This window comes from Delphinus delphis, chromosome 2, assembly GCF_949987515.2.
Source record: "Delphinus delphis chromosome 2, mDelDel1.2, whole genome shotgun sequence".
NCBI classification, from domain to species: Eukaryota; Metazoa; Chordata; class Mammalia; order Artiodactyla; family Delphinidae; genus Delphinus; species Delphinus delphis.
In genome coordinates this window covers 131,196,432-131,215,944 of record NC_082684.1, presented here as the reverse complement: position 1 = coordinate 131,215,944, position 19,513 = coordinate 131,196,432, and the positions used below count along the sequence as shown (strand labels likewise).

Genomic DNA, 19,513 nt, shown 5'->3' with positions numbered 1-19,513 from the left:
CTCCGCAACAAGAGAAGCCACCGCAATGAGAAGCCCGTGCACCGCAACGAAGAGTAGCCCCCACTCGCCATGACTAGAGAAAGCCCGTGCTCAGCAACGAAGACACAACACAGCCAAAAGTAAATAAATTTATTGAAAAAATAAAAAGGTGTACTGTTCAATGCCACAGGATGTAAAATATAGGCACAGAGCATGGAGTATATGAACAGTGTGGGACTTGACTGCAGAATTTATGGGAACTGGGATACATTAAACATACGTAAAATATATATGTATAAACATACACATAGGGCTGGCATACATTAACAGGCTACTATAATATAGTCCATGAAGACTTGGATGCACTCTGAGTGCCACCAAGGCTGCAGGGGATGACCATGAAAGAAGAGGGCCCCAGACCTTCTATCAGGCAGATCTTGTGTTGCTACTATTATTGCATTGTAAGCATTGAATGTGCAAGTGTTACCAGTAACTTCTAAAAGTAATGCAACATACAGTGTGTTTAAAATATAGGTTATTTCGAAGTGCCTATGAGGGGACTCCAAGTCAGACGGGGAATGTCAGAGATGGCTTTGCCCTCAGAGCCTCTGTTTCCTTATTTGGAAACTTGGAGGAAATAGTTCTTCCTGCCCTACCTATTCTAGAAACTTGTGGGGGGAATCAAGTTCATGAGACTATCTGTGACCTGTAGAGCATGGTTATACAGAAAGTCTTATGATCTTTCAGATTTAGGAGGAGCCGTTTGGTCTCCTCCTAGGAACAAATGGGTGGTTTTAAGAACAATGATGTTGTAGGTAATGTTATAGCGGGAAGAAGACAGGATGTCTCTGTATCTTTCCAAGGTGTTATGAAAAATATTTTTATAAATTTGCTTTAAACATTTTTTTTCAATGAAAACAATTTTACTTCTATTCAGGCTCTCCCCTGCTGTGCTAACACTTTGATTTCTACAACATTGGCTGGAAGTGAAAATAAAACAGACCTATAATAGAAGTTATAAGAAAATAAAACATAGGTCATTTCAACCACAAACCTCATGTCTAGTGATTAAAAATAAGAGTAATACTACTCTGTTGCATTGGCATGAAAATTCAAGAGATAGAATGTAAAGTAACTATTTTTGTCAAAAAGCTCATGCATGTGTACATAATAGAATACTCCTGTATGGCAGATGGGAAAGAAAATGGCAGTCTTTGGACCGAAGAAGCAAACCTGATAGGTTTAGTTAGGCTGTCACAATGCTGGCCCACTTTTAAAAATTGAATTAGTTGCCAACATTTAATATAATTTAATATAATTAAAACAGAAACTTTCATTATGTCATGACAGTCTCACCCATTTAGGGTTCCTTACCTGGCTCCTATAGCATTTGAGTAGTGATCCCTGTTTTATGGGAAGAAAAATCTAATAATCCCTTCCAGAAAAAAAATGGCAAAATTTTGGAAGATTACGTTTGCCTTGATACCCCCTTGATTATGCCTGCATTGATACCAGTATTTTTGTCAGATGTAAAAATCATTATTAATCAACTGTAAACAAAGGATTTAATTTCAGGAATAATTTTAAAATATGCAAGCTCAAAGGCTTAACTGTATCAGGGCAGGTGTGACCATTAACTCTGAAGGTTTATAGAATGTTTGGGATAACAGAGATAAGACTTGAATGAGACAAGCTGTCCTACATTGGTGTCAAATGTTACATTTCAAAACCAAATTCAATACCATTTTAAAAGTTGAGTTTCTAAAGCATTAATTTGTGTTACAATTCAGCAGAGAGCTGAACTCACTTTTTTTTTTTCTTTTTTTTGCTGTACACGGGCCTCTCACTGTTGTGGCCTCTCCCATTGCGGAGCACACGCTCTGGACGCGCAGGCTCAGCAGCCATGGCTCACGGGCCCAGCCGCTCTGCGGCATGTGGGATCTTCCCGGACCGGGTCACAAACCCGTGTCCCCTGCACCGGCAGGTGGACTCTCAACCACTGCGCCACCAGGGAAGCCCTGAGCTCACTTTTGAAGAGATATATAATAGCACTGAAGAGAAGAAACACCTTTTGATTAGTATCTAACACAGATCAGTTGGTAGTAAAATACTTGTAAATTGTAAAGACCCAGCTGTTTTGCAAGACTTAGTACATATGCCTCCTGTCTCCCAAATGTGTATCAGGGAACATTTGGTGATTTTGAGTGGGAACATGAAAGAATTGAGAGATCTGGTCATCCAAAACTGCAAGAAGGATTATCCACAGATGCCTTTGGAGTACATGCTCTTTAAAAGCGATCACTTAAGCAATGTAAAGCAATTATACTCCAATAAAGATGTTAAGAAAGAAAAAAGCCATCACTTGTCAAGAAATAGCCATGTTATACATAACTACTAAAATTATGAATTCTACTGCCAGGCAGAGCTCTTTTCAGCTAGATTTTCTTTTCCTGCTCTCTTGAGCTGCTCGGAATCTGAACAGGTGTAGAGGTGAAATGCCATATGTACAGAATATGTCAATGCTATTACACCTGAAAAACCTGTACAAAAACGGGGAGGCAAATGATAAAACTCATGCTGATGCCACTGCTGGGAGCCCAGATGACCAAGACATCTGGACTAGACTAAGCAGAAGCATAATCAGCGTGGAGGCCTCCTTTGGGCAGTGGCCCTCACCCTGGCAAGAGGTGTTGGACTCCAAGCAGCAAGCGTGCCCCCAGCATCCTGGATTTAGTTCCTGAACCAGACTCCAAGTTGCATTATGTTCTTCTGAGCTCTGTACATGCTCTTCCCTCCACCTGAAATACTTGCTCCCTTGCTCCTCCTTTTTCTATTTGACTACTTCTTGTTCATCCTTGAGATCTCAGCTTAAATATTACCACCTCTGGGAGCCCACCTTGACCTCCCAGACTAAGGTGCCCTATGTTTTCCCCAATGCTTTTCAATCCCCCAGGACTTGAAAAGCATTGATCACACTGGATGATAGCTTTGTTTTACTGTTTATATCCCCTTATAGCTCCAGAGCTCCATGAGGCCAGGTGCCAGGTCTGCCTTGCATTCCTAATGTGGAGTAAGTTACTCAAAAGATATTGGTTGGATGGTTGAACAAACTACAGCCCAATCTGTCTACTTCTTAGCTCACTCAAGTACTCTCAGGTGACCTCTCAGCTGTCTAGTGTTCATGGGCAGGGCTGAGAAGTTGGCCAACATTGGCCCTGATGCCTAACAGTTTCCCAAGAAGCAGAAATTCTTGGGACAAGTGAACGAGAGGTTTGGTATGCAGCCTGGAACTTCTCAAAAACCAGTCTGGAAAGAATGAGATGGAAAAGGAGGATTTGTGTTTGGAGGAGAGGGAGGAAGCTTGGAAATATCTCCTTAAGACAAAGTGGGATGATAACATCTTGACCAGAAGTGGAGAATCAAAGACCAAAATCAGAAAATCTAAAAGGAGGAAGAATGGATTTCTTGGAGGAAAGAACTCCACAATGGAGCTATGAAGCTACTAGAGTCCCTCGTAGGTGTGGACACTGAGCCTGAAGTCTGAGAGGATGTGCAGAATTATTAGGAGTCAATAAATGTCTGTCAATTGGGCTCCATTCTCTCCCTGATCTTGGGCAGCTTCTTTTACCTAATAAAAAGCCATGGCTGACCTCCCTAAGGTGGGGAGAAAGTCTTTTTTTTTTTTAACATCTTTATTGGGGTATAATTGCTTTACAATGGTGTGTTAGTTTCTGCTTTATAACAAAGTGAATCAGTTATACATATACATGTGTTCCCATATCTCTTCCCTCTTGCGTCTCCCTCAGGAGAAAGTCTTATTTAAGAGGGAGTCCGCAAATGTCAGGGAGGGCTCCAGGCAGATTTCTTGGAATGATTTAACACCCAAGGGCAAGAAAGACACCAAGAACTGACACCAGAAGCTAGTATTGCTTTTCCAGTATGGAAGCCGGCCAGAACTCAGCTGGTTGTCAAAAAGCACAGGCTCGGATGGACCTAGAGTCTGTCATACAGAGTGAAGTAAGTCAGAAAGAGAAAAATAAATACCGTATGCTAATGCATATATATGGAATCTAAAAAAATTGTACTGATGAACCTAGTGGCAGGGCAGGAATAAAGACGCAGACATAGAGAATTGACTGAGGACATGGGGAGGGGGAAGGGTAAGCTGGGACAAAGTGAGAGAGTGGCATGGACATATATACACTACCAAACGTAAAACTGATAGCTAGTGGGAAGCAGCTGCATAGCACAGGGAGATCAGCTCGGTGCTTTGTGACCACCTAGAAGGGTGGGATAGGGAGGGTGGGAGGGAGACGCAAGAGGGAGGGGATATGGGGATATAGGTATACATATAACTGATTCACTTTGTTGTACAGCAGAAACTAACACAATATTGTATAGCAATTATACTCTAATAAAGATTAAAAAAAAAAAGCACAGGCTCTCAAACCCTCCTGTTCTTAAGGAGCATTAGTCTTTCTGCACTAGGAAACAGTGCAGCTAAAAAAAAAAAACTTTTGAAGACTTTCCATGGTCCTCAGCATAGAGTTCAGTTCCTTAATATGGCCTACAAAATCTGTCTTACGAGCCTCATCTTTTTCCCAAGGCAACTGAAATGAAGGAATGAATGGCTCCAACCCAGACTGGACTGAGTTCTCTGTAATCAGAAGATCTGGAAAAGGAGAATAACTCTAACCTGGTTCTTCAAACAAACCTGGAAGTTCCACCTGTTAAAACAGGAATGAACTCTCTCCAGGGGCAAGGTAGCAAGAACTCCCTTCCTCTATGTCCAGCCTCTGTCTCCTGCCTCTTCTGGGTCTGGGGATGCTGGGACCCCATCCCTCTTCAGTCTGACCTGGGATGGCTGAGCTGTCTGGTGCTAAATAATCTGGTCCCTCCCTAGTTGCCCCCCTTACCCAGGGAGGCTCTAGTAATAAACCCTAGGTAGGCCTGACTCCAGAAGTGGGCCCACCATCCCCGACATGGATGATACCCTGAGATTCGGCAGGCAGGCAAGTTACCTCCTCGGCCCTCACTGGCAGCCGGCTTCACTTGGATGGGACGATTCATCTGAAAGACATCGGACCAACACACCCAATCAGCGTGACTGCCTGGCCCTGCCCCGGCTTCTCCACCCCTGGACTCCTCAGGATCTAATCCCTCACCCCTTTGAACTCTACACCCCACCACTCTCACACAGGGATTATAGATTTTCTCCAAGATTCATCCCTTAAAGGCAGGAATTTAGAAGGTGCTGAAGCCTGAAGGATTAGGCGATAGGAAGCTCAGGGGCAAGCAGAGGAGGGACTGTGGAGGTCAAAAAGATTCTCCTGCCTTGGCTCTGTGTAGGGACCAAGTGCGGCCTGTCCCTCTGGCTCCTGGACTTCCTTAAAGGCTTTGGGTGCGAGGAATTGGGTAGTAGGGCAGATGTGTGTTCTGTGTCTAAAACTGAGAATATACTTCTATGTGTCACTTAGATTAAACAATCTGGGAATCAGATTTAGGGCCATCTACCCCCAACTCTGCCATTTAATGGTTGTATGACTTCGAGTAAGCCATCCTCTCTCAGATTCAACTTGTCAAATGAGAAAAACCTTCCCCAAGCTTCTATGTCACCATAGTTTCTACCCTCACCCTCTCAGTCCCCTCCCTGGGACCCCTTCCCCTGAGGATGCTGGAGTTCTCCAGGGCACCATCCTTGGTAATGAGGATGGTAATGAGTAATCCCACTCTTCCCTTTTTTCCTGGCTAATCTCATCCACACCCACAGCCTCAGCTCCTGTCCCCACAGTGATGACTCAGAGCTCTGCGTCTCCAGCCTTTACCTCCCTCCTGAGCTTCAGACCCATGTGCCCAGCTTCTTGCTGGACACCCCGCCTAGAAAGTCCACTGGCATCTTCCACTCAACACACCCAAACCAGAGCTCATCTTTTTGCCCAAACCTGATCCAGTCATCCAGGCTATAAACCTGGAAAGCAGCTTGACTCCTCCCTCCATACCCTCCCCCACCAACCAATTTCACCTTCTAATTCAGGGGTTCCCTGATCAGGGGTAGATAAGAATCACCTGGGAACCATATCAGACTCTTAAGTTGGGGGATTGTATAATTTGTAAAGGCTCCTAGGTGATTTCCATATATACCCCACCCACTCCCCTCCCCCAACCACCCTGAGAGAATTCACGATTGAATCCCCATCTCACCTTCCTCTCATGGGTGTTGTGGGGATCACATGACATAATGGGGACGCAAAAGGTCTTTGTAAACAGCCAAGAGCTGGATGCGTAGGATGTGAGGAATTATTGTTGGGGGGGCAGACAGCTGAGTGCCGGAAGGAAAGAAGAGCAGCCTTCCTGTTCATGGAGGAAGGGGTACTGATGGCCATCTGGCCTGAGAAGGTGATGATCTGACCCCCTCCCCTCAGGAAATGCAATGCTTCTGCACCAATCAGGGGCCACTCCATCCCCTACCAGTGTGCTCGTTGCCGAGACAACAGGCAGCTTCCTGTTACCATAGCCACAAGTGCTACCTAGTAACCATAGTAACGCCCTGGCAGTCACAGTTGAGCAATTTCCTTTGGATCAAATTTGGGGGAGGGGTGGGGGGAGGGCTTAAAAAAAAAAAGGAAAGGAAAGGAAAACAGGCCAAGCCTGAACCAGAGCAATCCCCCTCCCACCCAGGGCTCAGGTTCTTATGCGCTCTTACACACCCACCCGCTGGTGGTGGAGCACCTGCAGTGTACCAGGCTGTGGGTGAGGGCCGAGACACCGACAGGACTCGGGCTGCAGTCTAGAGGGGTGACAGATCAATCCAAGGAGATCAGGGCGAGCTGGACAGGTCTGGATGGCCTGCACCAGGGACCAGGAGGACAGGACCCATCCCTGGGCATGGCCACCTGTGACTGTGGAGGAGAGACCAAGAGACAGAGCCGGGCTTCCCTGGTGGCGCAGTGGTTGAGACTGTGCCTGCTGATGCAGGGGACACGGATTTGTGCCCTGGTCCGGGAAGATCCCACATGCCGCCGAGTGGCTGGGCCCGTGAGCCATGGCCGCTGAGGCTGCGCGTCCGGAGCCTGTGCTCCGCAACAGGAGAGGCCACCACAGTGAGAGGCCCACGTACAGCAAAAAAAAAAAAAAAAAAAAGACACAGCCATGGAGAGCAGAGACACAGGGAGAGATGAAGAGACATAGGAAGATAGAAATGATGAGAGAATAAGACAGACCGACACAGGGCAAGGAAAGAGAGAAATACTGGGGGAGATGGGAAGGAAATGAGGGGATAAAGGGTCAGGAAGGGGGGGTGCAGGAAAGGTAGGGAGGAGTGTGGCAGAAGGGTAGAAGCCTGGGGTGGGGGGCAGTGAGGGTGAGCAAGACCATCCTTATTTTATTAGTTCTTAAATAGATCCTACGAATTTCTCACTGGAGCCTAGAGTGACGAGCACATGTAACAGCAGTGGTTTCCATGGCGGCTGCCTCCCCGGCTGGGTTTCTGGGGAGGTGGAGCTCATCGGTGCTCTGGAGGATGTCCCTTTTCCCCCTCCCCCTCTCCACCACTGTTTGATGGAGAGTGGGCATTAGGTGGTACATACATGTCCCACGTGGACCTGGCAGAGTCCAGGTCTCAGAGGCTGGGCACCTAGACTTTCCACCACTCAGGCATGTTGCCAGTATGTCCAGAACTCTGTGAAGAGCCCTGGGCTGGGCCCTTCAGGGGAGACAGCGATGACCCTAGGACCCTGTCCTCAAAGGCTTATAAGAGGGGAAGATAATGCCACCATTTCCAGAGAGCCCACTATGTGCCAGGCCCTTCCTGGGGCACTTTACATACATTGTCTCTAAATTCCTTCCGACCACTCTGCAAGATAGTGCCATTGTTCCCATAGTATAGATGAGAAAGCTGAGGCTGAGGGGGGTTAAATCACTTGTCCAAGATCACATGGTGGGTAAGTTGAGCTGGGATTTGCCTCCAGGTCTGCCTGACACTGAAGTCCATGATTTTTGCATTGTGTCACTCAGCTCCGTTCTTAAGACATGAACACAAATAAAGAGGCACAGAGGGACCAGGACCTTGGGAGGCGTGCAAGGCAAAGTGCTGTGGGAGAGGCTGACTCCAGCTGGAGAGGCTGGCTCAGGGAAAGTTTCATGGGGGAGGCAGGGTTTGAGCTGGGTCTTGCAGCACTGGGGTCATTTGGGCCATGTGGAGATCGTGGGAGAGGTGGGGCTGGAGGCTGAACACTCCAGGTGTCTGGGGTACGGAGAGGGAGATGCAAGTCTGAAGAAGCAAGGGTTTTCTGGTGGGCACCTGACACCGAGGGAGCTAGGGTAGTACAGATTGCTGCCAAGTCAGATAGATGTGGGTTTAAATCCTGGCTCCATCACTGACACCTTCCTTAAGGTCTCTGAGCCTCAGTATCCACACTGGTAAAAGGGGACTCCGGATCCCACCTTGAAGGGGTGTGGTGAAAATGACAAAGGCAAGGTCTTAGTAGGTGCACCAGATGTAATAAATTTTTCGTTTGTTTGTTTTTGTTTGTGTGGGTTTTAAATGGAAGGATATGAAATTGAAGGGTAGGCAGGGGCCAGATCAGGGCAGGTTGTGAAAACCATGACAAGGAACTTTGACTTTGTTGTATTTCAAAGGCAATAGGGATCCAGGGAAGGATATTAAGTAGGGGAGGGATCTGTCTTATGAAGGATCCCGTGAGCTGTCATTATGCAGAGAAAGGATTGGAAAGGGAAAGATTAGAGGCAGGAGGATCAGTGATACAGGTGAGGGTGAGGGTGACCTGGACTAGGGCAGAAGGAAACGGACAGATTCAGGGGATGTTCAGGAAGAATGAACTGGACTAAAGTTCTATTGGATGTGGGGACTGAGGGAGAGGAGGGAATTTTGGCTGACTCTCAGGCTTATGGCTTAGGTGTTGGGGAAGTTGGTAATTTGGGAGTTAGGAGGTGCAGGGGAAGTCCTCAGGGGAGGAGCCCAAGATGGTGATGACAGAGTTGAGAAGAGGAATGGTCCCCAGGCTCTGGGCCTTCAGTCTCCACTGGGGAGTGGTTAGGGAGGACACCCGGTTTTTAGGTATGTTCTGTGTGGCTAAAGGAGAAAGAGAGCTGCCCACATGAGCTACCTGGGCAACCCTACCCTGCCTCGTTCCTGCCACAGCCAGGGGAGGGGTGTGGAAGCAGGGTCAAGGAATCACTGTTCCCCTTTGAAGAAAAGAGGGCATTGCTTCCTTGGCCAAGCACTTGTCATGGGACCTCACGGGAGCTGTTGCCCTTGGCTGGGCACCTATTCCCCTGAGGCTTTCCCAAGTCCAGGCACATTTCTGCTTCAGGGCCCAGCCCTGGAGGGGAGATCAAGGGAGAGTATGTCAGAAAGAGGAGAGGACAACCTACTCCAAGCAGTGGAGTGGAGAAGGTCAGAGGCAGGACAGACACGTACGGGGTCCTAGGCCTTCTGCCCCGTAAGCAGCAGGGAAGGCAAGATCTTACCCCTTCTCCCTGCTTGACTTGCCAAAAATTCCTGCCTTTGGGGTCCACACTGCCCTCTTCACACTCTTCTGTCCTCATCACAGCTCTTCCCTCCACTCAGCACTCATGCCCTCAGCCCCTTCCCCTCACCATGGGAAGAATGCTTATTGGAACCTCCCCAAAGAAGGGACTACTGATGGGTCTAAGAGAGGTGTCATGGGTGCAAGAAAGAGTGGAGCAGATAAAGAGGAAACCACCATTTTCAGTACTTTGTTCTACCTCACCCCCTTCCTCTAATTCAACCCACTGCCAAGTCCCATTCGTTCTAGAATCTATATGGATTTCCTAAATAGTTCTCAAGTCCATCCTCTCCTCTCCGTTCCTACCCTAACCCCAGCTCCAGGCCAGTATCATCACTCACATGCCCTCAGCAAGTGTTTCCAGAGGGTCATCTGCCTCCAGCATTGCATCCTCTCCACCCCAGCATTCACGCTGTAGCCAAAGTGATCTTTCGGTACCAGTCCCTCACTCTTCCCTGCTCAAAATCCACCCACAGTTCCCCATTGCAAGCCGCTCAGTAAAGCCCGAGATCCTAAGACTGGGAGCCAAAACCTGTTAGTCCTGCCTCCCGTGCTGCCCAACATGCATGATACTCTCCATTCACTTGGAGCCGTAGACATCTTTGCTGGGCACTTTCCCTGACTGTCCCCAGAATTCCAGAAGACACTTTTGTGTTTTAGGTTTCTAGGCCTTCAAACATGATCATGATTCAGCTCAGACAGCATCTCGCCTGTGAAGCATCTCCTCCTTCTCCACCCCTGATGCTGCTTCTACGTGCCCAGAGGTTAAACCCCATTGAGGTGCAACAAGTTATTTCTGGGCTGGAAGCTCCTTGAGGGCAAAGGCGCCAGCTCATGCACTGGGCAGCTGCTAGCACATACAGTGCCTTTGTGTGAGTTATAAAGAGGCAACCCTGTGGGCAAATTAGGAAAAATGTCCCCCTTCCTCTGGGCTGACACAGTCCTGTGATAATGTGCATGGCTTGGTCAATAGAGCATGGCTGGATTTCAGGCCCTGTTTGCCTTTTCCCCTCAAGCTGTTTTGTGCAGGGCACAAACTGCAAAAGCAAATGTACTCAGTTATGTCTGTCTCCTTCATGGTGTTTGAAGGGATGGATGCCCAGGGGAAAGGAGAGCATGAACATGGAGGGAGACAAGTGCGGGGGCAGGAGGGAACCTTCTGAATCCCAGAAGGTGGGGCTGAGGTTGGGCCTCATTTTCTTCAGGTGGATTCTGGAGCCTAAAGTGAGGCTGAAAGAAGTAACTCTAGCTTCATGTGGAAGAAGCTGTAGAAGATGGGACAGACCACTGAGGTTTGCAGGAAGTCCTGAGTAGGGAGTCAAGCTTTGATAGGTGACAGAAATTAGCAGGGAGCTCGTGGAGGGGGGCAGGGGGGAGGTCCCAGTCCAGCAGATAACATGACATTTCTCCTAGCGGTTCAGGCTTTCTCTTTAGGTTTGACACAGCCTTTCCTAGTCCCACAGCGACAGTCCTGCCTGCCTCTAGTCAGAGTCCAGATTGAAGTGTTGTCCCTGCTTCTCCAGCAGATGGCAGGTGTGCCCAGGACCCAGTGCCTACAGAGAGCTGGGCACCCTCCTCTCCATGCTGGTGGGCCTGAGGCCAGGTGACTAAAGCTACTGCTGCCCCTGGCAGGCCCAGAGGAAAGATTGATGACTCGGCCATTGCTGGGGCTGGCCAACAGGGCCATCGATTTTCATTTAGGAGAATAATTAAATATTAATTTTCACTTTGTTAAGCTGAGGAGGGTGAACAAGCCAATCCTGGCAGTACAAGAGGAAGTCAGGCCATGTTGGAAGCCTGTAGATGAAAGGGTGAGAGGGGGCAGATGTACCCAGTCACCATCCCCTCCAGAACTTTGGACCCCTATCTGCCACCAGCTTGGCTCAGGTAACAGTGCAGTGGTTAAGTGAATCAGTTCTGGAGCCAGACTACTTGCATTCAAAGCCCACATCTTCCCATTAGTAGCTACATGGCCTTGGGCAAGTCACTTGTTTTCTATGACTCAGTTTCCTCACCTGTAAAATGGGAATGCCAATAACAATACCTTCTTCATAGAGGATTAAATGAATTTGAACCTGTAAAGTGCTAGGAACACTGTCTGGTATCAATATATGTTAGTTATTATTATTTCTCTTTTTTCTCCCAGAAATTGTCCCAGTAGTGTAGGGCTTCACTGTCCTTATCTCAGGTGCCCTCAGCCTCATAGAGTACCCCAGGTACCCCGTCTCTTGTGGAGCCCTGTGGCTGGTTGAGGAGGGGATTTTTTTTTTTTTTTAACGTTTATTGGCTGCATCAGGTCTTAGTTGCGGCACACGGGGTCTTTCGTTGCAGTGCACAGGCTCTTCGTTCTGGTGCACGGGCTTCTCTCTAGCTGGGGCGTGCAGGCCTAGTTGCCCCGCGGCATGTGGGATCTTAGTTCCCCGACCAGGGATTGAACTGGCATCCCCTGCATTACAAGACGGATTCTTTACCACTGGACCACCAGGGAGGTCCCTAAGGAGGAGATTTGTTCTCCCAAAGTTCATCTTAATTTTTTCAGTGCCTTTCATTTGCTTTCAGGATAAAGTCCAAACCCCTCAGCCTGGAGTTCAAAGTTTCCTCTTCAGCCACTGCCCTCTGTGGATCTTCTTTCTGGTCTGGCCCCTGCTCACATGAGGGCCCTCTCCTCTACAGTCCCAGCCTCATTTCACACCCATCTGTTCCTCTTGTCTCTGCACCTTTACCATGATGTTTCCCACGTGGAGTGTTACTGTTCGTATCATTGACTCAGTTCTAGTGACAGAAGTCATTTACTCCCAAGGTTGGATGAGTAATGACTTCTACTATTACTCCTAGTAATGCTGCTGTTACTACTACTACTACTACTACCACTACCACCACCAGCTAACCTGTATTGAGTACTGATTGTCTGCCAAGATCTGTGTTAAGCACTTTACATGACTTAGTTCATTTAATTATTATAACAACCGTACAAGTTCAATTTCACAGATGAGGAAGCTTAGGCTTAGAGAGGTAAAGACTTGCTCAAGGTCATAGAGTCAGTGAGTGGTGGGGCTTGGATCGACACCCAGGTCTGTCTGACTCCAGAGCCTGCATACAGAGGATTGGCGAGGGTGATAAGTTAGTGTTAACTTGACACTGAGTCTTCAAGAGCGAGGCTCAAGTTCCTTCAATTACAAGGATTGGTTCTAGGATCTGACACCCCAATGACAGCCTGATCAGCTCTAAGTAAAGCCTGCCTTATGGCTGGAGAGCTCCAATTCAGAGAAATGACTTCTTTACACGGAGCTGAAATTAGCGCATCTGTTCTTTATACCCCACTGCTCTGTGAGGCCACCCATAGGAAACCAAATCCCTCTTCAGGATGTGAAAGCGGTTACCCACCCCAACAGTAATATGTATCAAGATCTTACTCTGTGCCAGGCACTTGCTAAGCCTCGGTTAATCCTCACAATAGCCCAGAGAGCTAAGTGTTAGTATAACCTACTCCTTATAGATGAGGAAATTTTCTAGTAATGTATCTGAAGACACAGAAGTGGTAAATGGCAGAGCTGGGATTCAGATCCAGTCTGTGAGTCTCAAAAAACTAGTATCCTTAATTATTATGTTATGATGCCTCCCTATTGCAGCCCCCACTAAACCCTATTTTCTCCAGCTAAATATCCCCAATTCTTCAAATTATCATTCCGTGATATATTTTATGTTCCCATCCCATCCTAGTCTCTTTATGGTAGGCTAGTGACCCTCTTAAATCTGAGGCCTGGAAGTGGATATGTGTCCCATGTTTGGCCTGCCTGGGACATTTGAATAGCACTCTTGTTCTAGACATTATCACTCCTTGGACAAGAAAGAATGAGGCTGTGTAGTATGACTTGCTCTTGGTGAACCCACACTAGTTCCTAACAATCACCACTTTCTTCCTTCCACAGTAGGTCCCACTTTGCCTTTTGTCCAGTGATTAGCCATTAGCCAAGGCCATATCAAGTGCCACTGATACACAGTAGCCTAGCTGCCTGTGGAATCAGATCTCTCTTAACTTTAGCTGCGTGTTTGGGGTGTGGAGGGAAAGCAATCTTGGTGAGTCAAGACACCCCAAAAAGCATTACAGGAAGAGGACCAGAGGGACGTGCACCAAGGACCCTAGAACTGGAGGAAGTGGGATTCCAGACCAGCAGGGCCTCTCCTCCATGTATCTGCGTATATGCTCACACCAGTGACAAATGACACCTAAAAATCATGATTTTAGCCAACATGGACAAACTCTAGCATAGCTCACAACAGTAATGCCTTCCCTAGCTATGGGCGTGGTACACTTAGCCCAAGAGTCTTGAGCCCGTTTCTTTGGACCAGAAGACTGAACATAACACATAACCTGTAGCTGTTAAGGGTACAGGTAAGTCCTCTCCTGGAAAGATGACTCTTCTTCTAGTTCCTGGTCCCAGCCCAGCCCCTATATGCTGCTTTGGCATGCACATAGGGCCTATGTCCCCAGCCTGAGGTGATTTCCGCCCCCCCCACCCAACCCTGGTGGACTTACCCCTGGCAGGGTCTTCTGCTCGTGCAGTGCACTCTGGGCCTTGAGAGCAGAGTCCCGGGCGCAGTAGGTGAGGAAGGCACAGCCTGGGGAGGAAGAGGCTGGCTCAGGGGGTTTCCTGAAACCCCCAGATACTCTTCCTGGAAAGACCCCATTAAGTTGACAATCTCAAGGCCACTCTCCTTTAAACAAGGACACTACTTCTGAGAAGGCTTCTCTGCCTCCCACCTTCTCTGAAGGGAGGGGCTTCGTGTGCCTGTGTCCCAGGCTCTGGCTCCTTCTCAACTGCTCGTGGCCTCTTGCCTACGGAACATGTGTACCCACACCCAGTCACATGCTAATACAATCCCACATCTCCCCTCCCCACTCCAGCCATAAATCCTGTTAGGGTTAGACCTCCCTAAGCAGCTTTGCCTTCAGCTTTAACCCCAGCCTCCCCTTTCCTTTTTGGATTCATACTCCCAAAGTCTCTCAGAATCAGCCTCAATTCCTTCCCAACTCAGTTTCAGATGGGAGGAGACAGAAGAGGAGAAAGGTTGGGACCCCAGGACCCCAGAACTCCTTCCTAACACCTCCTCCTAGTTTGAGTCTGAGGAAGGGGTAATTTTGAGGCTTGGAAGATGGGACTGGTTTAAGGGTGTCCTATGGGTAGGAGCTTCTAGGGACTTCCAATCCTATCCAAGGAACTTGATCTGTCAGCTCTCCCAGGACTTCAAGATAGGGCCTCTTAAATAGTTATTGTGCCCCAAATTTGACTTCTCTAAAAGAATCAGTAGATGCAGGGGAGAGAAGGAGTCGGGGTTGAGCCAGAGGATCAGTCCTACCCTCTCTTTGTCCAGCCTCAGAACCTGTAGCCTGCTAAGAAGCACAGGGCCAAGATTTCTTCCTTTCCAAAAGTCATTGAGCACTCACTCATTCAGAAAAGATTTATTGAATACTTATTATGGTGGGACATTATAAGGGCTTGAAGGTAAAGTGGCAACAAGACAGATACATTTCCTGCCTTAAGGGGGATCATGTAAAGGATCATGAGGGGGATGTATCTAACTCCACAAGGTTGAGGAATGTCTCAAAGAACACACTGAATTCTCAATAACAAACGGGTGTTAATGAGGTAACAAAAAGTGTGGCGATTATTTCAAGCAGAGAGAATAGTACATATGATGACTGAGTGAAGAATTCAGTGTGTTGGGGAAATGGATGGAAGGCTAGTATGGTTGGAGATTGGTAACTTAGGGGCAGAGTGGCCAGTGGGGTGTGCAGGGATCAGCTCATCTATAACCTCAGTCTGGATTTTGAACTTTTTCCTAAGAACAGTGGAGAGCCACTAAAGGGTTGTGACATTAGGTCTGTGTTTTCAAAAACAGCCTTCTGAGTGTAGGAAGGAGAAAGACTGAAGGAAGAGAAAGTGGATGTGGGAAGCCATTAGGAGTGTGGTGCAGTTTTCCACTTAGACCTCAGCAGACTTCAAAGGCAAATGGGAACATTTTCTCCAATGTCTCCTATGTGGTTGCCCTCTTAAGGTGGGCGGATATCTGCCATTCATTGGGTTAAAGTGACCTTAGAGAACTCCTGGGACAAACTCTTATCATATCAATAGGGAAACTGAAGCCCAGAGAGTATACAAGTGGCAGGATAGGGTTTGGAATCTCCAAACTCCTAGGCTGAGCTTGTTTTAAAAGCACTGTGGCTGCCCCCCGTGGTACTCAGCCATCAAAAAGAAAACGAGTCACTCTGGCTTTTGGACATCACTGTTGCTGGGGAGAAGGTGGAGAATATGTTGACTTGGAGACCCTCCTAAGTGATCTTGCAAGGCAACCCTGCCTTCAAGAGCTGTGGGTTGGTTTGGGGATAAATCACCAAACACCTGATTCCGCTTACGTCTCTGTTCCATCTACTGCCACCAAGCCGTATTAGCTGATGTCAGAACTGGGCAGGGCTGGGGGCCTCTCAGAAAGGCTCGAGGGCCTAGCTGCTGCCTAAAGGAGCCCTGTGTGACTACCTGGGAAAGGGAGTGGAAGAATGAAGGATAAAAAGACAGAGACGCGTGGCTTGAAGGACAGATGAATGAAAAAAAAAACAGGAAGAATTGGAACTAAGTGTAGAGAGAAAGAGAGAAAGGGTGAGGGAACAGTTCAGAGACTCCAATGGTGTTTGAGTGAGAATTAAAGGTAGTCTATACACTTCCCTTACTGTACAGATGGCTCAGAAAGATTAGCTTGTACTTACATACTGAAATAAATGTCTAGAAAATAAGAAAATAAATTGCTATGGATGGATGTACAGCTGGGCAGCTGGACTGTGTTAGAAGGAATCTGGATGGTATGGTCTTGTCATTTCATGCCCCTCTAAAAATGACCCCACCCAGGAGGGTGGAAGATGCACTGCTTCATAGCTGCTCCCCAATCTTCTATGGGCATTTTCCTGGAGCCTCTATGTTAGTGTGCCTAGGAACTCTCCAAAGCCTCTGAGTTGAAAAGGTGGCAGCCTGTTTCCAGCTCTTAGCCCTTAGGAAAGTACATTTAACTGTTACCCAGGACCCACCACTTCTCTCCTGGAAAGATCACGGAGGATAGTTGGGGACCCTCCCCCACTCCCCAAACCCTGAAACTGCAGCATGGTGAAGGTGGGGAGAGAAAAAGGTGTTTCTTCTCAAATAATTTCCTTCCCCTGCCCATGTATGAATGTGTCTCTGGCTCTCTTACTCCAGCCCAGCCTGGACAGACTTTTCTGCATGTAAACAAGCCTCCTCCCTATTCCTACAGGAGGAAAGGGGTGTGGCTGGATAGGACCTGGTACGTCTCTCTCTAGCTAGGGCAGGGAGAAGACCCCTTTCTGCCTCTTCAACCTGACCCACCCTGAGGCTCTGGTCCACAGGCTCTGGTCCAGGACCACCCTGTGAGGGAGGGAAAGCAGGAGGCCATAAAGAGGATTGGGAGGGGACAAATATGTGTCACAGGAGTGGGAAGATTAGAGGGTAAAAGAAGCGTAGGTTCAGCTGAGAAGAAGCCTGAGATGAGGGGGCACAAGGTGGCTAGAGTTCCCAGCTGAGATCAGAGTTCTGGACTCAAATCAGAAAAGGAAGACAGTGGTGGGATTCTGGATGGGAGTAGGAGAGATTGGGGCTATTGTTAAGCATGAAGGCGGAATTTGGTGCTGAGAGCCTCCTGGGAGGGGAATTGGATTTTGTGACTTAGACAGGCATGGGTTCTGAAGAAGCGGAGAGTTTGTGTCTGTGAGATTTTAGGTTGGCAGTGTGAATCAAAAGAAGGTTCTGGGGGTTGACTGGTCTTGGAGGCCAGAATGAGGGGTGCAAGCCCAAAATGTGTGTGAAGGTGGTTAGGCCTGAGTGGGGTGGCCCCAGATGGGGGTGGAGGGATGGTGGTTCAGGAATGATTGGGTCCAGGGTTTGGGAGATTGAAGGTGTCAGAGACCTAGAAGGTGGAATAAGTTTCCAAATTCCAGGATTTGAGATGTCTGATGGGAGAGATAGAGGGAAGTCCAGCTGAAAGGCGAGGAGTGTTGCAATGTGAGACGTGAAGGGAAGGGAGTTGGAGGTTAGAGTGGAGTACATGTCGGGACCAGAGTGATGATCAGAGGGAGGATGTCAGAGAGAAAATTCTGGGTTGGGGGTTCTGTGATCTGGGAAGAAGACTGGGCTGAAGTGGGCTGGTATTAGACTGGTGTTGGACTGGCTCTAGATAGAGCTAGGGTTGGGGCTGGGGTTGAGGCTGGGATTTGGGCTGGGCCGCACTCTAATCGGAATGGGGCTGGGCAGGGCTGGGCAGGGCTGGGCTGGGCTGGGCTGGGCTGGGCTGACCCCGCGCACCTTTGTGGAGGCCGGTGAGCCGGTCCTTCAGCACCGTCAGCTCGTAGATGCGGCCGAACTCCTCGAACAGCGGCTTGAGGTCCTGCTCGTCCAAGCCCCTCGGGATCTGCCCCACGAAGAGCTTGATGGCGTCGTGGTCCTTCATGGGCACGGCAGGACCCGGGTTTAGCCCGCTCATGCCGACGCCGCTGTCCGCGGTGCTGAAACCCAGGCGCGGGCCGGGGCCGGCGGGCGGCGCAGACCCTCCGGGCGCCGCGGCCATATCCCCGCCCGGTCCGCCCTCCCGCCGGTCCCGCCTGTCCCGCCGTCCCCTCCCTGGACCGGTGGCGAGGGCCAGGGGGGGAGGGGGCGGGACACGGGCAGCGAGGGCGGGGGGCTGTACCGGGGGCGGGGTCCGGATGGAGGGGCGTAGAAAGGGTGGGGCGGGCTGGAAAAGGGCGGGGCAGGGGGCGGGGCAGGCCCGGGCCGAAGCGGCGGGATGCTGGGGTCTAGCTTCAGGTCCCCGCGCCTCGCTCTCTGGGCTCCCGCCCGAGCTCTCCCGGAGCTGAGCCCCGAGCCCCAGCCCCCGTGTTTGATGACGTAAGGCAGCTGGCCGCCGGGTCTACGCAAATGATTTGCATAATGAGGAAGCAGCGGCCAATCAGAGATGGAGTTGACCGGGCTCGGCCGGGGGCGGGCGGGGCGGCAGGGCTCTCGCGCTCCTGCTCGCCATGGCAACCGGACCCTCGGTTACCCTGTGTGTGTCGAGTGTGTGCAGGCGTGGCCGTGGATCGCGCGTGTGCGCCTTGGACCGCGTGAGGGGAAGTAGCTTCGTCATGCGTGGTGATGTCTGCGGGAGTCAGAGCTAACCCTCTCCTCACACACCGGCACACACAAGCACACACACCTCCAATCACTGGAGCGTTTCCTGCGGGGGCGGATGGGGATTCCTCTTCTCCATTCCCACTACCAAAGCCAGTTACTCGGAGCCGATCCCACCCCGCCCTATCACACAACTCTCCCTTCGGTGTTTTCAACCACTTCCTTACCCACGAGACTCCCGTGCATACCCCAAAAAATAAAAATAAAATTTTAAAGAAAGAAAAACAAAACAAAGACTCCAAAACACTCCTAGAACATAAATTCCTCCTCAGGAGAGTGAGGGAACTTACATTAGCCATATTTGCTCAGGTGCCTAGTTCATCCGAATTCGTGAGCTCAGGAGTGTTATTCTCCTTTTCCGGAAAAGGAAGCTGAGGGTCTGAGGGTCAAGGAGGTTAGGATCAGGCCCACCCCTAACATCTGCTGGGCCCAGGGCAAGAGAAGAAATGAAAAACAGACATACTGGGTATCTAAATATTTAAAAGATATAAATCAAGTTACAATTTGTTAAATAAAGTATGTTCACTTCTTATTTCCACAAATACACTTTCATAATAAAAATGAAAAATACGTGTAAAGGGCTTCCCTGGTGGCGCAGTGGTTGGGGGTCCGCCTGCCGATGCAGGGGACGCGGGTTCGTGCCCCGGTCCGGGAGGATCCCACGTGCCGCGGAGCGGCTGGGCCCGTGAGCCATGGCTGCTGAGCCTGCGCGTCCGGAGCCTGTGCTCCGAAATGGGAGAGGCCGCAAGGCCCGCGTACCGC

At 49.3% G+C, this 19,513-nt stretch overlaps 1 protein-coding gene across 3 annotated transcripts in view; it reads right to left on the bottom strand.

The window, feature by feature from the left end:
- The window catches only part of CELF6 (CUGBP Elav-like family member 6), a 31,067-nt gene extending 12,769 nt beyond the window's left edge, over positions 1–18,298 (bottom strand). For 2 of the 3 annotated variants that reach the window (XM_060005662.1, XM_060005663.1), the window contains exons 1-3: positions 17,891–18,298; positions 14,065–14,147; positions 5,001–5,049 (exon numbers count right to left, since the gene is read on the bottom strand). In XM_060005662.1, the coding sequence (XP_059861645.1) occupies positions 5,001–5,049; positions 14,065–14,147; positions 17,891–18,152 (394 nt within the window). In that variant the 5' untranslated portion in view covers positions 18,153–18,298. The remainder of the gene's footprint in view (positions 1–5,000; positions 5,050–14,064; positions 14,148–17,890) is intronic. The other variant, XM_060005665.1, reaches the window with a different exon arrangement.
- Between the last annotated feature and the right edge of the window lie 1,215 nt (positions 18,299–19,513).